Source organism: Lycium ferocissimum, chromosome 1, assembly GCF_029784015.1.
Source record: "Lycium ferocissimum isolate CSIRO_LF1 chromosome 1, AGI_CSIRO_Lferr_CH_V1, whole genome shotgun sequence".
In the NCBI taxonomy this organism is placed as follows: Eukaryota; Viridiplantae; Streptophyta; class Magnoliopsida; order Solanales; family Solanaceae; genus Lycium; species Lycium ferocissimum.
Window position 1 is genome coordinate 49,865,862 of NC_081342.1, and position 22,770 is coordinate 49,888,631.

General features: G+C 35.8%; 2 protein-coding genes and 1 long non-coding RNA gene across 3 annotated transcripts; 2 read left to right on the forward strand and 1 right to left on the reverse strand.

Annotated features, from left to right (window-relative positions):
* The first annotated feature begins 10,699 nt into the window (after positions 1-10,699).
* LOC132055203 (uncharacterized) lies at positions 10,700-15,749 on the forward strand. Its single transcript, XM_059446911.1, has 2 exons — positions 10,700-11,080; positions 15,260-15,749. Exons 1-2 carry the CDS (start codon positions 10,782-10,784, stop codon positions 15,462-15,464), a joined length of 504 nt encoding a protein of 167 aa, XP_059302894.1. The 5' UTR covers positions 10,700-10,781; the 3' UTR covers positions 15,465-15,749.
* A 1,554-nt stretch (positions 15,750-17,303) lies between these two features.
* LOC132064989 (uncharacterized) lies at positions 17,304-19,523 on the forward strand. The gene is made up of 5 exons (XM_059458193.1): positions 17,304-17,365; positions 17,615-18,168; positions 18,305-18,482; positions 18,579-18,741; positions 19,083-19,523. The coding sequence occupies exons 1-5, from the start codon at positions 17,304-17,306 to the stop codon at positions 19,521-19,523; spliced, it is 1,398 nt and encodes a 465-aa protein (XP_059314176.1).
* A 1,497-nt stretch (positions 19,524-21,020) lies between these two features.
* On the reverse strand, positions 21,021-22,353 carry LOC132030038 (uncharacterized). Its single transcript, XR_009407980.1, has 5 exons — positions 22,219-22,353; positions 21,873-22,142; positions 21,604-21,760; positions 21,379-21,515; positions 21,021-21,139 (listed from the first exon to the last, which is right to left on the reverse strand). It is a non-coding gene; the product is annotated as an uncharacterized LOC132030038 (long non-coding RNA).
* Positions 22,354-22,770: the final 417 nt, after the last annotated feature.

The following is a 22,770-nucleotide window of genomic DNA, read 5'->3' on the forward strand; positions in this document are numbered from 1 at the left end:
CCTCTTTTGTCTGATGTTTTTGCTGGATGTTTAAAATGGTTGTTGTGTGGTTGTACGGACCATTATCCCATGGATTCATAAAACTTTTATGCTAGTTGTATCTAGGACTATAAACTACATGCTAGTTGCTATTTATTTCTGGTATTCTTCGATTTGTTTTGTTGTTTATCAAAGGGGTAGAAAGTGTCACACCCCAACCTTGGTGAGGCGTGAGTGGCACCCGACACCTACTTAGGGCCGAGCGAACCAAACTATGACTCGTATCATCTATGTCATGAAAGACAAACAAGGACAACCTGTGAACATAATGATATCATATATAACAAACACTGGGCCATCTAGGCCAACGTACGTTTCTATAACCAACAGCCTAAAGGCATACATATGTATAAGTACAAGGGCCTACGAGGCCAACATACGACTGACATGATATGACTCACTGTGTGTATGACTTTGTCTGCAAAGCCTCTCAGAATACATAACGTAGTATATATATATATATATATATATATATATATATATATATATATATATATATATATATATAAGTTGGGATAGGGCCCGACGTACCCATAACCTGATATACATATAGGACATACTGACTCGGCAATGCTCTAGAAAAAGTGGAGCTCACCAATCTAAGCTGATACTCGGCAAACCTCGTCGGTGCAATCCTCTCGTCCTTTGTCTAAACCGGGGGGCATGAATGCGGAACTTCCCCGAGGCAAAAAGGGATGTCGATTTAAATAATGTCTCGAGTATGTAAGTCTTACATTCCATACTTTTGTACGATGGATTTGTCATAAGTTAATCGACATAAGTTCAAGGACAAGATTATTTTTGAGGTTATAAGTATTTATGCTATGTTTAACAAGTGATAAGTAAGTGACGTGAAAGGATTAGAGGTTAAACGAATCGGAGAAAAAAAGTTTCGTCTAGGTTCGACATTTATTTGAACGAAACACGGTCCAAGTTGGACGAGAAAATTGAATCGTCAGACATGAGAAAATTTACCCAAGCACAGAGAATGTTGGTCATATTCAAGTATGCAAATTAAGAGATCGGTGGTTAGGATGAAGTCCCGAAATTATTTAAGACTCAAAAGTGGAATGACGGTGATTGAAAATAATATTTTCTGTGTTCCAAAAGGTGGTACGGACTAGCTCTATATCTCATGATCATCATTATGAGTATAGGAAGTGTGTTAAAAATAATTTGGTATATAAGCAAATTGAGATCAAAAGAGTTAATTATGTGTAAAGTTTGGGGTGTAGGGACAAAATTACAAAAAAAAAAAAAAAAAAAAATTGCAAAAGTCAAGAAAGGAAACTTACCTTAATTAGGTGTGCCACCTTTCCACGTGTAGGCATGACACAAAATTAGGAAGTGACTCATTGATTAATATATAGGTGATCTGATTTTTATTATATTAACAGGTGTACACTTCATATATTCAAGAAAAGAGAAGTGGACTTCACGGTCCAAAGGATTTGGAATTATTTTGCCGTAATAATTGAATTAATGACATTGTCTTTGGTGAATTGAACAACAACATAAGCTAGGAGCAGCAGCAACAACGTTTTGCCTTGTGTTTTATGGTATAAACAGCTTCTTCTACTTAATTTTCCGTTGAAATTTCCAAGTACTCATCGTCCTCTCTCTCATGGTTGTAGTAGTTGCGTGTTTCTTGAATGTTCGAGGCAGAATAAGTGGGTTTTTGCTTGTATAAGTATGTAAAATTCTCCTTTGTAAAAGAAATTTTAAGGGATATATCAATAGGTTTGTTGTGTAGGATTTATGGGAAGTCGATCGAAAGTCGTAAAAACTAGCTCTTTGGACTTGTAGTTGATGGTTGTCATTGTTGATTATTGTTGTTGTGTAATTGAGCTAATCTCCTTATGAATGGATAGTAGTTGATGTTATGGTTGTGTTGATGTTAATATACTTGAGATGTTGAAAGAAGGAAGTGTATAAAGTAAAGTATACAAAGCATATATTGGGCTGTCTTGGTGTATACTCTTGTATATTGATGGTTTGAGTTTAGAAAGGATTCAAAGAAGTTATTGTTCTTGTTGTTTAAGGTTTGGATGTTGATCAAGCTACGGAATAAATATTGCTATGGGATTAATGGCGGGAAATCGTGTAAGCTATTATTGTTGTAATGTGGACTATTTTGGAGTGTATTTTTGAGTAGTGGGGGCTGGAATTCTAAGATTTTAGCTTATGTATGTTGTTGTTGATGTTGTGATTCTTGATTTTGAGTTAAGGACGTGATAAAAATAGGGGAGATCTTTGCCGGATTATTTATCAAAATGAGTTATCATTTGATATACATCATATACTAGTGTTCTCTCGGTTGATGGGCGTATTATCATTGTTATAGGTTGAAGTGCTAGTTGAGGCAAGTTCGTTGTTGAGTGCGTATTGACTACAAGAGGTATGTTAAGGCTATTCCTTCTTTCATTTTGGCATGATCTATGATAAGTACGAACGTGACGATACTCATAATGAACCCACTCCTAGATGTAGGAGCTCATGTCCCAATGTTTATATTGGTATTGTTCATATCCTGAGTTCCTTGACTTCTTAAGTCCCGAAGGGGCATCCATAAGTTATACGTTTTCATAATGATGTCTAAATCCTGAAGGGGACATTCATAAGGCTTCTTTATTCATATGTATTTCATATTTGATTTTTAAGTCTCGAAGGAGACAAATGAAAAGGGGAAAAAGTTACCATTTTGAACTAAAAGTTGCTCCGAAGGGAGTCTTTTGATGTTTTACAAAGATTATCATGCATTTGCACACTTATATATATGTACGACATGATTTTATGGGAAAGGGGGAAAGGGTTATAGGGTTATGTACGCAAACCACTGATCAGTTGGTCTACGATGATTATGATGCCTGAAGGGTCTGCTCGACGGGGCCATGATGCTATTATGCCCAAAGCAGCTGCGAGCAGGGCGAAGGTATGCATTATATATATATACATATGATGTTTTAAAAGTTCATATGCACATGCATGATTCTCAGTGTTGGTTACAGGTACAGATTGAGTCTGTTACTTTTTTATCATTTCGAGTTGAGATATATTGTTTCAGTTCTGTCTTACATTATTCGTACTGACGTCCCTTTGCCTGGGGGCGCTGTGTTTCATGCCACGTAGGTATATACAGATGAGTAGAGGACACTTGCTAAAGAATGTTCCCAGGCTATCAGCTGGATTGGTAAGCTTTATTTCTGTTCGGAGTGTTGCCGAGTCAAAGTACTTATGTATGTCCTTGAGTCAGATGCATTACGGCTATGTTAGGGCCCTGTCCCAACTTATGTTATGGTACCTTGTTACATATTAGAGACTTTTACAGATAGTGTCCTGTGGATAGTGCATCGAGGTATCGACAGTTGTGTAAAGCGGTCATCTAGGTCGATGTGTTCATATGCATCGATTTAAAGATTTTATTGTGACTAAAGGTTTTCTTTGACTTAACGATAAGGGAGAAGTCCCTGACATGATGAAAGAGTTTTATTAAAAAAAATTCCTGTTTTACTTGACGGAAGCATCATTTCATAATTTAAAGGTTCACAAAAAGTTGTCACTGATGAATAGAATGATAGTATGGCACTCAGCCGAATAGGGTCTTGAGTGTCAGTCGCGGCCCTCCGGTTTGGGTCGTGACACTAAGGTGGAATAAAACATAATAATAACAATAGCATACTGTAGAATAAAAGGGATAAGAATCAACCTGTGAACCTTTGACTTACCGCTGAGGACTAAAACCTATGTGATACTATAACCTCTTACGCACGATCGTATGCATCTTTATGTATCTATAACATTTCTGTACTGATGAGAATATAGCGTATATGTCCCTCTACAACTCTCGTATGTATAACCACATCTGAATGACTGTGCACCTATGCGTATCATAGTCCGTCCATAGGGCATACAACCTTTCTGAATACAATGAACGCGATGCAAATTCAATGAAATGCATGAATATCATATATGTATGTATATATATGCCTATACACATTTGCTCCGTCGAGCATCATATATCGGCCCCTTCGGGCATCGTAATCATCATATACCAGCTGATCTGCTAGTTTGCGTATATAACGCCATAGCCCTTCCCCTTCCCCATAAAATCATGATGCACAAGTATATAGATATGTATGTATATAAAAAATGCATGACAATGCTTATAAAACTCAGAACTCCCTTCGGAATGACTTTCTAGTCATTACCTTCCTACCTTGTTAAGAACATCTTATTATCATACGACCCCTTCTGGACTTAGAATCCTTATGAAAATGTATACAAAATATGAAACCTTATATATGTGCCCCTTTAGGACTTAGGAACTAAAGTCATGATCAATATCCTCATATGGGAAACAAAGACATAAGCTCTTAACACTTCTAGGAATAGAGTCATTATGAGGAACGTTTGGTTACATTATGTTTCCATATAGACCATACCAAAAAAATGAAGGAAAGGTTAGCCTTAACATACCTCAATCTACTCACACTACAATACTTCCCAACACAGCACACAATGAAGTTTAATCTACATAAGCACAATAAGGCATATGGTTAATACCATTCGAAGACTAGTCGAATCTTCACGCTAGCAACTCGTTTATATAAATTTGGGCAGCATCTACCCTATAACCTTAACTTCCTCCAACTTCATATATCAACAACATCAACTAGAACAACCCAGCAAGTATTGACGTCAATAACAAGACACCATGTAGCAACAACAAGTCATAAACATTTAACGACGAGCGACAAGCTCGGATTGGTACCCTTATAACCCATATTACCCCTTATGGATTTCTTGCCTCAGCTCAACATTACTCCTAACATGATAACAAGTATATTCATCAAAATATCCAGCCTTATACCATACAAGAATAACAAGAAAACAGCCCAAAACCCAACAACATCAAATACGATTTACAATATAATTTCCGTACTTTCTCATTTAGCAACTTAGCTTAGCAACTTAGCTATGATCTAGTTGACTTAAATTCATCTAGAGGAGGATAATTATTACCTTATTTTTCAAGAACTTCTCTTCTTCTACCTTACTTCATTTCGAAGAAAAGCCCGAAGTCAACAACGCATCAAAATAGAACAACGAGATCGAAGCGGTGATTGCTAGCAAAACCCGAATGTTGTTTTTCAGAAAAATTACCTTTTTCATCCTTGAAATGAAGCAAACGCTGTTGTTTGCTAACAGGAACTCACGTAGTTGCCCCAACAGTTTTTGTTGTGTATGAATAATTTTCAAAGAATGAAATTTCTCCATGTAGTACTTATTTCACGTTAAATAGGTTGATGCATATTCCACATGTTTCTCCAATTCATTCTCAAGGTATTGGATAAAATTATAAGTCTCAATCTTATCACCATTACACATGTCACTTAGTGGCTAATCCTTTTAATAGTCACCACTTAGTATTGCCACCTTAGGCCCATGTGTATATATGTAATGCATTGCTGCCCACTTGTCAGTGCTACACGTGGATACTATGTCCACATAATATTTATCCAATAATCTTAATTAATTTCTTGTCTTTCACTATAACCCCCCATTTAACCAATTACGCATATAATTAATTTCCTGATCTCAATTCAGTTAAACATGAATCACTTTTAACTCACTTCGTGTACTCAATATCATAATCATGTGGTATAGCACTAGCCCATAGCCTCTTTTGCCACACACAAAAATTTTATTTTCAACCATCGTCGTCCCACTTTTTATTCTGAAATCATTTTGGGACTTCATCTTCTTTATACAACAAGCTCTTTATTTGCATACTTGAATATGACTTAAATTCTCAGGGACTACTCACATATGTCGAGTGGCTCAAGCCATAGCCCGAAATCCCGAGGTATTACATCAATGAAACTTATATTCTCTTACTCGCTTAACCTTTAATCTTCAGACACTTACTTATCACTTGTTAAACATAGCATAAATACTTATAACCTCAAAAATAATCTTGTCCTTGAACTTATGTAGATTAACTTACGAAAAATCCAACGTACAAAAGTATGGGATGTAACAGAAAGGCACAGGAACTAGAGAACATCAAGACAGGTAGAGCATCAAAATTGGGGGAGATTTGTTTTTCCTCACTCAAAGAAGTCTCAGCACTACTGCAAAAATCAGGGAAGTAACTTGTCAAATTTTCTTTTAGTTATCATTATCAAAAAAGGAGGAGATTGTTTTCTCTATTAATCTATTTTAATAATGAAATCATTAACCCCAAGTAATTTGCAGGAAAAGACACACTGAAGATCAAATGAGACCCTACAAGAAAAAGAGAGCGACACTTCAGTGCCTAAGCAAAGGAAAACAAATCAACATCGCAGCATCCCCTATACTATTGAAGGAGCTAGCTGTCCCAGAAGACTAAAACGGAAAGCAAATCAAGAAGTTTTACGAGATCAAGACTCCCAGTACCACACATTAAATATCAGGAAGAGACCTCGTATCAACAAAAGAAAAGGCATTAATCAACGTATCAGAAGAGAAGAAAATAAATCAAGTGTATAAGACGAAAAAGGAAACATCATCAGGATATCAATCAAGTATCAACGAGGAGCCTCATCGAGATATCAATCAAGAAGTTGCATCAAAACATAAATTAAGTGTCAAGGAGGAGCCTCATCAAGATATCAATCAAATATCAAAGAGGAACCGTAGATTGTCAATAAAGGATCACACAGATTCTTGATTGAGGAAAAATCCCTTGGGTGACCTTAGAGCAAGCCTTTGGAATATCAATCAAAGGAAAGATAGATTTCCACAATTTCATCAAGTTCAACATATGATCAAAAGGAACAGCCCAGCAACTGCCACTATAAAAAGAAGAGCATCAAGAGTGAAGACATTGTACAGCTTTACTTGAGCAACATCTTATTCACTCTTTTATCTTACCAAAGCACTGTAATCATTTTGAGTTTTCTAGTGATAGAAAAAGAAAAGGAGAGGATATGTATAAATACAAGTTTAGGCTGTGACCAAGAGACTGGAATTTATCCAATGGAGACAAAGCAACGTAGTTCAACTAAGGAACCATCACTGTAACCTACATTCACTCAAGGCTCTAAGGAAACCCTTGTAACCTAAGAGGACTAGATTAGGCACCACACCGGTTATCCGGTCTAGATAAAAATCACCTATGTCATTTACTTTTTAGTTCTTATTTACCTATTTAAAATTTTCTTGCTAACTAACTCATGAGACTTGCGCGATAATCGACTATCATAACTGGTAGTTGACTAATAATTAAAACGGGATCATAACGCCCCCCTCCCCCCCCCCCCCCCCCCCGATGAAATTGCTTAGATTTGCTCCGATAGAGCAAGAATTCTTTTCTGGCATGAGTAAGCCATGGTTTCGAGCTTGTGTTTATGTGTTTCTAAGAAATCGTGGTGCAAAGAATGGCTTTAGAAGGGTGAAAGAAAGGTTAGTGGAATAAAAATATCTTCCTAGTTCAGAGTGGGCTATGGTTGTGTCTATATCTAAAGGTTCGTGTTGTTTTGGGAAATGTTTGTGGGGCCTATCGATCGCATTCAGAGGTATGGTTTATTCGAATCAGAGAATTCCAGCAAAATAAGTTCTTTATTTCAGGGATCAGTTGTGAGAGAGACCCGAGTATGGAAATATGGAAAGCAATAAAGCACTGCAATGATTAACAGATATCCTAAAGAAGAAAAGAAGAAGGTAGTTTCTTTCAAAACCGCAACCCATGAGAGTGAAGAAGATGATAAGGAAAGCAATGAAGCACTGCAATGATTAAAAGAGGATAAAAAAGAATCTTGAGGAAAAGGATACAAAAGCCTCAATATGGTTACAAAAACCTCGATTGCTAACTAACTCTTGAGACTTGCAGGATAATACATTTCGTAAGCTAGAGAAACCTGATCTTCTTGAGCGGGAGAGGATGACGAATAAACCACTGGAGTGCGAGTTTTTGGAATTCTTGAGTTGCATCAATTTGCACCCAATACTACACAAGGACTAAAGATTAGCTAACACTAAACAATAGGTGTGTAGTTTCTTATGGCCGGTGACAATTGTGGTTTCGTAAATATTCCAACTATGAGAGTGCAGTAGAAATTTTTTTTTATATAGAAAATATTTCTTGTGGGTTGATTTTAGACGATTCTGTGAGTATATTGTAAGGATAATTTGGGATGTAAGTACTTCATTCATTACATTGGTAAGGATAATTTGGGAAAAGTCGATCCTCGCAGTGATAAAGGTATTTTTATAGGATATGCTTCATTTAGTAGATCATATCAAGTATATTCCAAAAGAACTATGACTATTGAAGAATCTGTTCATGTTGTATTCAGTGATACTAACCCCAGTGTCCAAGACACAAGCTCTGTTAATGATGATATAGGAGAGAGCTTGACTTGACCAAGTCAACTAATGAAGACTCACAACCAGAAGTGGTAACTACTTAGAAAAGTGAGACTTAGCCAACTCCTAAATGTACAAACCCTGAAGAAATCTCTCAGTATCAGCCATCGAATATCCCAAGAGAATGGAAAAATGAGGCAAGTTTCCCAAACGATTCATTCTGGGAAACCCAAAGGCAAACATGCAAACCAGAGCCTCACTCAAACAACAATCCTCATTCACTCTCACTTCACAACTTGAGCCTAATTAAGCATTGAGAGATGAATCATGGATCAAGGCCATGCAAAAGGAACTTGAGGAATTTGAAAGAAACCATGTATGGAAACTTGTTCAAAGACTAAAAAATGCCTCTTTAATAGGAACACAATGGGTCTTTCAGAACAAATTAAAATGAATCTGAGCAAGTCGTTAGAAACAAAGCTAGACTAGTTGCCCAAGGATACTCGCAACAAGGTATTGACTACGATGAAACGTTTGCTCCGGTAGCAAGATTAGAATCCATTCGTATTCTTTTAGCATATGCATCCTTTAAACTATTCAAATTATTTCAAACGAATGTAAAAAGTGCCTTTTTAAATGGATTCTTTAAGGCGGAAGTTTTGTCCAACAACCCCCAAGTTTTAAAAATCCCTCATGCCCTGACTAAGTATTTAAGATATCAAAAGCACTATATGGACTCAAACAGGCTCCCAAGGTCTGGTATGAGCGACTTAGCTCCTTCTTACTTGAAAACAATTTTCAAAGAGGAAAAATTGGCACCACTCTTTTCATTCAAAAGTCATCCAGTAGCATATTAATTGTTCAAATTTATGTTGATCATATTATATTTGGAAGTTATGACCCTCTCCCGTGCAAGAATTTTGCTGATCTTATGAAAGAAGAATTTGAAATGAGTATGATGGGAGAACTGACATTTTCCTTAGGATTGCAAATAAGGCAGTCGATTAATGGCACATTCATAAGTCAAACAGAGTACACTAAAGAGCTCATCAAGAAATTTGGAATGGAGAAAGCTAAAGCTTTTGGTACACTAATGAGTCCCTCAACCTGTCTTGAGACAAATTCTCTCAGAAAGGATGTAGATGAGAAAACTTATAGTGGAATGATTGGGTCACTTCTATACCACGCTGCTAGTCAACCAAACATCATGTTCAGGGTATGCACATGCGCTAGATTCCAGTCAGATCCTAAGGAATCACATCTTACAACAGTAAAAGGATCATTCTTTATCTCATTGGGACTCAAGAACTTGGTCTCTAGTATCCTCACTCTAACAATTTTGATTTAATTGAATATTCAAACGCTGATTTTGTAGGTGACAAGATAGACCAAAAAGGTACTAGTGGAACATGTCAAATTTTGGGAGAATCTCTCATTTCTTGGCATAGCAAAAAGCAAACATCTGTGGCGCTATCAACTACTGAAGCTGAATACTTGGCTTTAGGAAGCTGTGGAACACAACTTCTATGGACGATGCACCAATTAATTGATTATGAATTATCATATGATTTTAACATTCTTTTTTCAAAATTAAATATTAAAACATGTCACTCTTCTCTGTTCTTTTAATTTCAAACTTAAATTTGTGCGTCCAATCCAAAAAAAAAAAAAAGGAAAAGAGTAATTCTCGAAATTTCGTTCACATTTTTCCCGTGAACCAAACAATATGGTCCCACAAAATGATAAGGTACAAGTGGAAGCAAATGTAGTAAGAAAGGACTAGTAAGCAAGCAGTGTGTGTGCGCGCGCCTCTAATTGACAAATTGAATAATAGCATGGCTTGTGTAGGGAGTACTACTCTAAGCACTAGATCTTCATGAGGAAGGCTAATCCTAACAAATAAGTAGTACATAATAAGCAGCTCATATTTCAATAAGCCTTTACACCACAAATTCAGTAACACAACAGTACCATTATTATCTACTGCTAGCACCAAGAGGGGACTGACAATACGTGCAGCAACTGAAAAGGAATCAAGTACCATGGGGAATATATTTAATTTATTTTTTAATAATTATATTTTAATGTATTTAGTTACGCTCATAGGAAATGTAAGTGTTTGATTCTAAAATATAGGGGGTGAATTTGATACTAAATCATATTATAGGGGTGTTAGTGTAATTAACTCAGTTTAAATGTGCGCCTACAATCCAAAAAAAAATAAAAAAACTAACTAAAAATAAAAAAAAGTAACGAAATTTTGTCCACATTTTTCCTGTCAGCCAAACAATAATGATAAGATACAAGTGGAAGCTAATGTAGTAAAGAAATGATTACTAAGCAAGCAGTGGGTGTGTGCGCGTCTAATTGAGAAATTGAATGATAGTAGCATGGCTTGTGCGGGGAGTACTATTCTAAGCAGTGGCATCTTCATCAGTAATGCTAATAATCCTAATCCTAATAGATACTCCGTAATAAGCAGCTCATATTTTAATAAACCATTACACCACAAATTGAGCAACAACACAACGCCATTATTACCAACCACAAAGAGGGGACTATTAAGAATAAGAGGAGCAAGTGAAAAGGAATCAAGCAGCAGCATGGCAACTGAGATAGCTGGAGTCAAAGTCATTAACAATCCTCCTGAATCTAAACTCACTGACCTCGGTGTCAGATCTTGGCCCAAGTATGCCTTTTTTTCTCTCATACATGTTTTTGGTTTTGCTATTTCTTTCTCTTTGTATTTCTTGTGCTCAAATTCCTAACATAAGGACTGCTCAGTAACCCTTTTTTGCTGCCTACAAAGATTGGTGTCTAATAGTTACTCTTGTTTGACTGTTCGCTTTCTATATACCGTATTTGAGAATTGGCAAAGTTCTTTAGGTGCAAAACTGAAAGACATATCTGTAAACTATGTAAAAAGTATAATAAGTCACAATAATTGACAATTCAAAATATAACATTACCATTCTTAAAAAAAATTGGCAATTCAAAATATTTAAAAGATATATAAAAAAAATTTAATCTCGAAATCCAAAAGGTACCATATACATTGGGACAGAAGGAGTATCTTAAAAGCATTCGTATATAATCTAGAAAATACTATGCAAGGTGGGGAGGATTGGTAGGGGTATAGGGTGGTGGGTATGGGGGCTATGGGGGTGGGGGCGAAGATGAGATATGTTGGAGGATGGGAAGGACTCAATCAATGTAAAGTTATTTTCCTAATTTTTAAGGAACTTGTTTTTCTAAGGAAAGTGTTTTCCAAAAACATGGGAAAATTATAAAACATTATGTTTTCCTCCGTACCGAACACGCCCAAAAGTTTGTCCAATTTCATCGCCTCACTTAAAGTTTTGATAAAGAGCAGATCCTGTTGATTAAGCTAAACTAAGGTTGTCATCAGCCCCTAACAACCTCAGCCATATAATCCCCACTAACAATGATTTTCCTGTTTGTGAACCAACCCTATGGTTAAGTAGCTGTATTTATTAGTTTTGAACAGTATTGAGAGGCATTCTATTCATACTTAGTCGACTGACAATTGAGAATTTCATTCTCTTGTTAATTCATTTGATTATTTTTGATTGGTAAAAGTATTTGTGACTAAAAAAAACTACTGAAAATGCTTTTATTCAGGATGCATTAGTATAACCGCGATACAGACTAGCCCATGAAAGATCCACCAAAAATCCACCAGAATTGCCTCATGAGCTCAATAAGAAACTGCAGTGTTATTATCTTTATTTTTTTGGTTAGACATAAAGTAAACAACTTTTTTAGTTTGAGATGACGTTTAATTTCTTACTACTGATAATATTATCTTTGAATCAGATATAACGGCTTTATCTGCCCTTATCTTGTTAACTAGAGATAAAGATTTTATTATCACTGATGTCCAGCTTGTTTAGTCTTGCATACTTTATAAAGAGGATCATTTATTACTTTGTTTGGGAAAATACTTGATGAAAGATACTCTATGAATTGATTTAACTCTTCTATCCAGAGAGGGATACAGGATTTAAAGTTTATGGGTTCGGGATGCTACAACTCATTGACCAATTGAGTTGCTGGGTTCAGAATTTAATATTTGTATCTATTTAGTAAATTTTTTAACATATACGTGAGTTTAAGTTAAAGCTATTGGGTTCAACCGAACCTGCAGATCATGTTGTCTCTTCTCTCCGGATCTTCTTTCTCGCTCTATTTTTCTCCCTTTCTCTCCCTTGTCCCTTGTGGTGTTGCGTAAATCTTGGTCTTAGAGCTGAAATTCCATTTCATTTCTTTGCTACACTTATAACACCCATTCTCTGAAAATACTCATCACTTACCTTCTAAAAACAACCTAATATTTTCAATCCACATCTCTTCATTATTCAAATTGAAATCACAATAACGAAACTTGATATTTCTTGGGAAGTCGGAAATGGTTATACAAGAGTAATTCAGTCTGCTTGTAGCTGGTAGTTTGCAGCAAAAAACTTATTCAACGGAAGGATCATCACTTGATGCGACCAACAAGGATGAGTTCTATTCCATAATTCAGATCTTTTGCAGTTGGACCAACAGTCTCACTCATCAGAGTCAAGTTCTCTATGACGGGGAAATTTTTTTAACAAAAGATTACAATTTTTTATTTATTTATATTTTTTAGTTAGAAATAAGTAGAGAATAACCTTGTCTTTTAGTCAGGGATACTGTAGTTTGCAATAATCTTGTCACTCAATTATAAGATTGTTTCTAGTCTACTCTTGTTATTTGGAGATAAATCTTTCATTAACTCAGTGGTTGAGCTTGTTCACCAGCGAATCAAATTGGCCAAAGGTGTGCGTTCATGAGCTGATGGCAAAGTTTCAATCAATTCCTGCCAATATCCATGCTAAGAAATTAAACGAGATTTCTGGATAAGAACATCCATGCCCAAACTGATAAACTATTCATACTAAAAGGGTTACATCAATTGATAAGTTGTGTAGAGTTATAGATAATCCCTTAAGCAGCCCATCAAATAAGTGGAAGATAAGAAAAGAATTGGGGTAACCTCCCCTCCAAACTATTCTAGGCCAGTCCCAGTGAGTGAGTCAGTCAATCCTTCAAATTAGCGCCGCTCTTGCTCCAACATACGTGTAGGGAGAGCACCAACGGTGTTGTGGTTTTCTCTAATTGAGTCTCGGGGCTTCCACCTACTGTCCATTTCAAAAGTCTGAGCTTCCATTTATCTGATGGATATCAGAATAAATAAAAAAACCTCTGATTGGAAAAATAATCAACTTCTCATGTCGTCTCTTAGCTGTAGGGTCATTAGATCATCTCATCATGTCCACAGTGGCAAGGAAATAGGGATACATTGCTGTTCCATCTCACCAGGGTTATTTTAGAGAAAGAAGAAGCTATCTCGATGGTTGTTGCTGCTATCTTAGAAGTCGCGCCATCCATGATTTCTACAAACTTGACACTGCAACACTCCTTATCTTCACGCCAATGAACTCAGAGAGCCTGCGTATTCATCTTGTTCAAATAACCAACCATTATCCAGCCTTTAATTCCTCATCTTTTCTCAGAAACACTTTACCCGATTGATGACCCCATGAAACACACACATTTATTTGACTTCTTTTCTCCTTCAATTCATCTTTAGTAAGTTTGTAAATTTCTGTTGTCTCTCCACTTCTAAGAACTCAAGGGTGGATGAAGTGACACCTTAATCATCAACATTGTAGGAAGAAAAAAAGTATAAGTAGCGAATGTTGTAGAAACGAAAATTCAGGTTTGGCAAGCTGCATAAGCTCAAGGAAGGTGCCATATTTTAAGTTAAAAGTACGGTATTGGATGACGGTGGATTTAGTGGACATATTTAAGGATGTTTTAATCATATGAAATGTTGTCTACTCAATTTTAGTTTTTTATCCTAACAGAAAGGAATACATTTCCTTTTAGCTCCAAGTCTTATACATATTTTGGCCTCTCTAGCCTGAGTGTCGTTAAATACGTAGAGAAGCTTTGCCTTGTTTTCTTTTTGATGTGTGAAGTTAGGTGCAAGAGATTTTTAGAAGTATATTTCCTCATCATAACACACTTTTGGCATTTTACCTGCTGCAGCTCCGCTAAATTCTTGAAGCGGTGAGAACTGTTTTATATAAATCGTGGATATCACGTTGTTGGTCCACCCAAAGTCTTATTGACATTAATGAATTCCATATCAAAGTATTTGGGATTCAAACCTGGGCAGCATCTTTCGCTTGTCTACTTCCAGTTTTCTGATCTTTCTAGATATATAAAATTGTTAGCCATGTGAAATAGAAAATCTTTCCCTCCTCTCATAGGATTAAACTCAATTAGCATAGACGAGAAATAAACAAAGGAAAGATAAACAAAAGGGGGGAGGAGATAATACAGCAGCTTTCTGTAGTAACTAAGCATAATAGTTTGTGATTCAGATCCATGCCTAGAACATCATGATCACAAACCTTAACAGCACGATCCCATTAAGACTGTGTTGACCATCCAAATTGTAAGAATGGGGTTATCATAAGTGCAAAGCCTGAACCTTTTATTACTGCATTAGTTACTTGCCTAGGAAGCGAATTTTACCTAGAGAAGGTACCGTGTTAAAATGGGGGTACTTATTTAACCTTCACTAGCTGTTCACTCTGATAATCTGATGCACCATGTTTAAAGGGGTGGTTTATGTTCTGTTACTTCTTCGGTCCTGGAGTTGTTTCCTAGTTGATACGTCGCACATTATGGCATCAAGAATCTTCAATAGGTCGGCTTGTGCTTAATCACTGTTGTTTTACATGTTTGTTTACTCCCACCCTATAATTTCTTTTTGTTGTTCCTAAGTGGAGACGTTCTTGGGAAATAGGTGGGGCTGCCCTCCAAGCAAATTTCCATGGACATATTCTGCCAAAGAAACATGTTACTTGCTGAAAGGAAAGGTGAAGGTTTACCCTGATGGGTCTAATCAGGCTGTTGAGATAGGCGCAGGCTACTTGGTTGAGTTCCCCAAAGGAATGAGCTGCACTTGGGATGTTTCTGAAGAAGTGGACAAGCATTATAAATTTGAGTAAATGAGTTGGGTCACCAGATCCTTCTTATAACAAATTATGTATCAAATGCAGAATGTTTTAATTTGTCATTTGGGGATGATAATTAGACGGCTCTGATGTTATACAGTATACGCATAACATTAGATACCCGATATCTTGGACTGCGTATGTATTAGGATTTCTCCCTTCACCAGATTAGGGTTATGCTGTTGTCATTTCTACATTTCACTGTTAGGAGTTCGGATATCATTGAGGTTTATGTACTAGTTATCTGTATGCCATAATAAAAGAGCATTTGGCTAGTAACTCACCTTCCTACCATCTTTTTGGTCCATATTGCACCCAGCACACACTCACGAGCACGAAGAGGAAAACCTTCCCCTCGGATGACGGTCCATCCAAACGAGGCCACCAGTGTAAGCCTCCATCCTTATATTCACTTCCAATTTATAGTTTATGTGTACCGCGAAATATCAAGGCGTAATGAAGTAGTTCTATAAGCTCGTTCATTTACTTTTACTAGTCTTTACTTCTTGTTTTTTCTATTACTTGGACTATCTTTCGAGGACTATATCAACTTGGATATAAGAGCGGGCTTCATTTTGTTCCAGCCAGCCTAGTAAGGTATGTATACATCCTAGAGATTCGGATGCCACTTTATTCTAAAGGCCTAAACTCACGCTATCCAAACCCAAAGCCATTAAGATTAGTGAAACTTACATAAATAGCTACCTTTTAGTAGTTTGTAACAAGAAATAGCTATAAAATTGTTATTTACTAAGCGTAGCTGGTTATTCTCATAAAACGCGTGTATTTTTTTTTTTTTTGAAATATAGTGAAATACAGGAAACGCACGACACTGATGAGTAAAATTAGGCTCTATTTATGGAAAAGATTTTTTTTTTTTTTAAATTCAGGGATTCAATTTAAATCTTCCCATTAATCACGCGCAACGACTGATCTTCCATAACAGCTTACGTATCTCTCTCCACTTTTATCACAATCAAAACTTTTTGAATTAAAAAAATACTAAAGATCTAAAAACTTCCAAATACCGAAGAATCTCTTTGAGCTCTGTTTTCTACATTCGAATTCTTCAAAGCAAGTTGAAATACACTCAATAAGATACGAACGAGTGTATATATGGAATTTTAGTGAAGATCAGATTTGTATTTCAGATTCTACAAAGGTATGTTTCAAATTTTCAATGATTTATTTGAGATTGTTTTTTTATTAAATTTTCTGTGTTTGGAATGATGATTTTTTTTTCCAATGCCGTCACTGTTCTTCTAGTTTGTTGAATTATCAAAACGAAACATGTCAAGCATAACAACAGTGATCAGACACTCCAGTTTTTGGAATGAACATAATTGCTTTGTTAATTACAAACTAGATGCAGTTGTCTTCAAAGATTATTGTTCATACGGTGATTTGGTTGAAACTATAGCAATTCAGTTAGGTGTTGATATTAGCAGGAAAATGATATTAATAAAATATCTTTGTTGAAGGAGACAATATGCCAATGGAAATACACAACGATATGGGAGTAAGGGTGTATGTTGAGCTTAAGAGAGAAAACAAGGGATTTGAAGCATATCCGTTGTGCGTTAGCATAACTGATAATGATCTTGAGAATTTTATGTCCAGCGAATCTACAGTTGGAGGCGATATGTTTCAACTTGAATTTAATGATTATATACATGCTATAGACGTAGTTGATTCAAATTCCATGGATGCGTCGGATTGTGCTAAGGCTGTTGTTTTATTTGAAAACAACGATAACTTGATAATTTCAACAAGGAACAGAAGGATGTTTTTGTTGATCAAATCTACAAAGATAAGGATACTCTGAAAAATATTATGGCGAATTATACAATTCGGAAAAGATTCAATTTCAGGACAGAGGGGTCGAATGCCATAAGGTATGTTAGTCCTAAAAACTATGAAATACATTGAAATATACTATGAAATACATTGAAATACTGTGACATAAACTGTTGTAGTGACATTATATTTCAGTTGGATTGGATTAAATACATTGAAATATGTGATGTTTGTATGATTTAATTCCATTATGTAACCATTTCAGTATATAAAGGCAATGTATTTAGGATCGTGTATGTGTTTGAAACTTCAATCTGACTGTTCTTTTTTTGTATTGGTTTATGTAGTTACACTCTGGTATGCTGTTCAACTGATTGTCATTGGAAATTCAGAGCTTCAAGTATTGCGAACTCTGAAATGTTCAGAGTGAGATCTTTTCATAACGAACATACGTGTCCATTGAAGGAAAAAGTGTATTCCAAAAGGCAAGCAACAAGTTGGTTGATTGGGACGTCAGTTGTTAAGCCAAAAATAGCAAATCACAAGAGGAAATATACACCTGGTGATATAGTAGACGACGTAAAAAATGAGTATGGTGTTGATGTTTCTTATATGACGGCCTGGAGGGCTAGAGAAAAGGCAATGAATGAATTAAGAGGGGAACCAACAGAATCATACAAGAAGTTACCGGGATATGTGTACATATTGGATAAAACATACCCTGGATCACATGTGAGAATGCACAAATCACAGCAAAATGAGTTCTTGTATTTGTTAGAAGCACTTAAAGCGTTCATAAAAGACTTCGAGTGTTGTAGACCAATAGTTGTAGTAGATGGTTCCCACCTTAAAACTACATATAACGGTACATTCGTATTAGCCAGCACGTTGGATGGTGCAGGTAAGTGCCAACATGTTTAGATACATTTTTTTTCTGCTTCATGGTATATTTCGTTGTATTTCATTGTAGTTCCAGTGTATTTCCAATATGATTTATGCTATATTTCACTATAAATACAAAAAACATGTTTGTGCAGGTAATATTCTACCATTGGCATATGGTGTGATAGATTCAGAGAACGATAAGTCTTGGACGTGGTTCTTTGAGCAGTTCAAACAAGCTTATGGGAATAGGGATAACATGTGTGTTGTATCAGACAGACATGAGAGCATCATTAAGGCGGTGTCTAGAGTATATCCAATGTGCCACATTTGGTGTGCATATGGCATTTATGGAAAAATGTGACCAAGAAATACAAGTCGGCGATGAAGTATTGAGTCCGTATTCTATGCACTTGCAAAAGCATACAGTGCTGAGTTTGATAAGCTGATGGAGAAGATTGAGAAGGTTGATTTTCGGGTAAAAGAGTACTTGGAGGATGCTGGAAGGGAAAAGTGGGCTCGACTGTATTCACCCGTTAACAGAGGATGGACAATGACCTCAAATATAGCCGAATGTATTAATGGAAAATTGGTAGCAAGAGAGAGTTGCCTGTTTTCGATTTTCTTGAAGAAGTGAGAAAGATGTTTGGGAGATGGAATTGCACTAATAGGAGGAACGGTACATACACATTCACAACACTTGGAAAAGCATTCCAGCAATTATTGTCAATAAATGAATGTAAATCTCTACGTATGACGGTATGTTACTGTATATTTTGTTGAAGTCTGCCTACATATATTTCAATATATTTCAGTATATTTTAGAAGGTACTTAAGTAATTCTGTTTGGATTGTATATTTCCATGTATTTCATATTATTTATCGTTGTTAATATTCAATGTATTATGGTCTGACACATTTCTTCTTGATTAGGTTGAACCATCAACTGAATATATGTGTACTGTAATTGATGAGGCAAGGCGTTTCATAATTGATCTTAAAAAGAAAACATGCAGTTGTCGGATGTTCCAAATGGACAAGATACCATGTCCACATGCATGGGCTATATTGAAGAGTAAAAGTCTTATGCCTGATGAATATTGCTCAGACCTATTCAAACCAAAGACAGTGATTAAGACGTATGATGTGCCGGTGGATCCTCTGCCTGACGAGAATGAGTGGAATATTCCCAAACACATATGTGATGAAGTTGTTTTGCCACCAAGATACAAGAGACCCCCAGGAAGGCCAAAGAAGAAGCGAGATAAACCATTAATGGAGACGATGATTGGTAAACGTAGGAATGCTTGTAGTACTTGTGGACGTCTTGGTCACAATAGGCGTTCTTGTTCTAATGAGCCACGTAAGAAGTAGATGTTTAGTTTGTAATTGTTTTTTTTTTTTTTTTTAAAATACTTATCCCCAAAAATCTTAAATAAAGAAATTTTTGGTTAATCGTTGTATTCTGCATTTTTTGTCCTTTATTTTCATAATAATAGTGCATACAATTCGGTTTAACTTAGAGCAATACAATGAAATATGAGTGAAACGTTTAAGAAATATGAAGTTGCATTAGGCCTATATACACATAAATACAATGAAATATATCAGAAACTGTCTCATAAAATTAGAAATACATAAATGCAGAGTGGGTATATAAATTGGAATACATTGAAATACACCAGAAGCTGTTTTCATTAAACAATAAATATAAATATGGGAGGCTTAAGCAAAAAATAGTCGTGATAGAAATTAGTTAAGTCATTGATGAAAAAACACTGCAATTTGTCAACTGGAATACATTGAAATACACCAGAAGTATTCCAGTTCAACTGGAATAATTTGTCAATTTGCAGAGTGGATATATATATTGGAATACATTGAAATACACCAGAAGCTGTTTTCATTAAACAACAACTATAAATATGGGAGGCTTAAGCAAAAAACATGGATAGAAATTAGTTAAGTCATTGATGAAAAAACACTGCAATTTGTCAATTCTTAACAAAACAACACAGCAAGATGTACAAATTAGTTGGCAAAACAATACTGTGAATAACGATTTAATATTAAAACCTAAAGGACTAATTAACAACTACTGTGTCAACTGCGTTGTAATCTATGGCAGGCCTAATTGGTCTTGGCGGTAGTTCATTGTCACTGAAGGCATTCAAATCAGCCTTTTGCCATCCGTATTCCCATAGTAACGCCCCGTATCTATTACGTAGTGATTCTGCATCAATTTCAGATGGAATGCCTCGTCCAGAACAACAGTATTCAGCAAATGCGGCAACATACACACCACAATCCCTGAAAAATGAAAAAAAAATTGATTATTGGTTGAGAATTTTGAAAAAAAAATGGAACTATGATTGAGAAATACGTACATGCTGCCAGAGGCTTGTTGTGGCAAGTCGTTCACATACATGACATCAAAGTCATCATGTTGTTTGCCCTGTATGATGGGTGGTTAATCCAATCGTATGCCTTTTTTTTTTTCTCGTAAAACCCTTAAAAATGTAGATGATGTGGCAATGTGAGTAGTTATCTTGTGTATTTCTCTTCTAACAACAGCATAATGACCAGCAGCTCGGTATGAGTTGTAGATGTACATACGCCTGCACGTAAAAGAATAGTACATCAGCTCGGTTAACAGGTTGTTTAATGAATAAAAAAAAAAGTAGGAATACCTGTCAGTGAATGGCACTACAATCAAGATCCAGTGATTTTCCTCTTTGATGTTGACAGGATGAATACACAATCAATCGTATGCCATGGCACATTAGCCAAAGATCCCGTGCCCGTTAATGTACTCGCATATTTCGTTCTCCGAACCGGCAACACTCATCGGTCCCCTCCGGATTAGCATATGCACGATGAATTTCGTCAATTTTGGAGAAGAACATACAGTTAACGGTTGTGAATTTGAAACTGTTATCTTTGTCGTACTTGCCTTTCTTCCGCAAGTAGTAAAAAATGACATCAATATGCTAGTAAAAAAATGAAATAAGTTAAATGCATATCAGTAAATTAAATTTCATACGGACCTTTTGTGATAGAAAAACTAAAAACTGTTACAGAGAAATATGCTGTTGGAATGAAGAAATACAGAGAAATACTGGGAAATACAGAGAAATACATAGAAGGAATATAGAGAAATATGCTTTAAAAAACAGATAGATAGACAACTGTAGAATTAAGGAATAAAAGGAAATGGGAAATATAACACCTCATCATTCCAAGACTGGCCATTCATCGATAAGAGATAGAACCAGTTTTTGTCATCAACATGTAATACACCAAACTTGAAGCCAAAGTTGATGTCATCTGGATCCAAAGCTTGCTTATTCTTTTTGTAACGGCTTTCTTACCCTTTCTAAATATCAACAATCAGTTACTTCAACGTAAATAGTTTACTTTGCTGAATGAATATGTAAATTAAAAAGGTAAATACGTTCAAACTTACTTTTTATCATGCCTTAGAAGCAGATCTTGTTTGAGCCAATTCCGATATTGTTGAATAAGCGAAGTATTTTGCGGGCCATTGATTGGATCTTCAACAAATGGATGCTTCTTTTTAAAAATAAAAGGTGTGGGGTCTTGAACAGAAGCTTCTGTAGAGCCGTAATTGGTCATGTAAGGTAAACTGAAGTATTTACTAGGTTTCACTATCCTAATTGGAATAACATCTGGTTGAGCAATTACAACTTCCGCATTAATCACTGTCTCTTGTATTCCTTTGTCAGCAGATATTACTGGCATAACAAATCCTTTGTGACCCGTTTGATGAAACACAGAGAATCCTGTAGAACCTATTTGGCTTGGTAACATTTCGTCAGGGATCAACCATTGTGACTTAGTAATGTTGTCATCGAACCTGGGTGGGGTCTCTAAACTTGAATAATCAGTGATGTCCCCGGCTTGTATTCCCGCACCTGCTTCTGGTTCAAGAGTTTCTAGAGGCAACTCAACGAGCATCTCTGCGACCATTCCCTAAAAAAAAGAGATTTAATATATGTTAAATATAGCAGTATGTTGAAAGATCTATAAGATTGAATGTAAAATTTACCTCTGTTGAGTTGAAAGATCCTTCATCCGCCCGATTAATCTCTTCAGTTGAAGCTTTACGTGTATCTACACTTAAATTTCCGCCGGTCACTACAATATCCGGAACTTCCTCATGTAACATTGGTGCAACACCCTTTGGAATAAGAAAAACTCAAAATTTAAAACAAAATCATAACATAAAATATAAGGTTGGAAAATTACTAAATACACAGAAATCTAAAAATATTAACTGAGCATGTCAGGTTTAGACGGATTTTGTGGGGTAGAAATACAGTGACATACAAAAAAACAGAGAAGTTTATCAGTGAAATATAAACAAAACACCAGAAAATACAAAAGTTTGTAAAATAGAAAATACCGAGGAAAACATAACTTTAAAATTATAGACTGGAACATGGCAACCATATACTTTTTTGTGCATACAATGCACAACAACATAACTTTAAAAGATGGATTTCACGTCACAAACTCATTTTAACTTATTTGACTCATCATTATGTTTCGGCGGAGGTGTTTGAATGGTAGAATCATGACGTAAGTTTTCTTCAGGCGA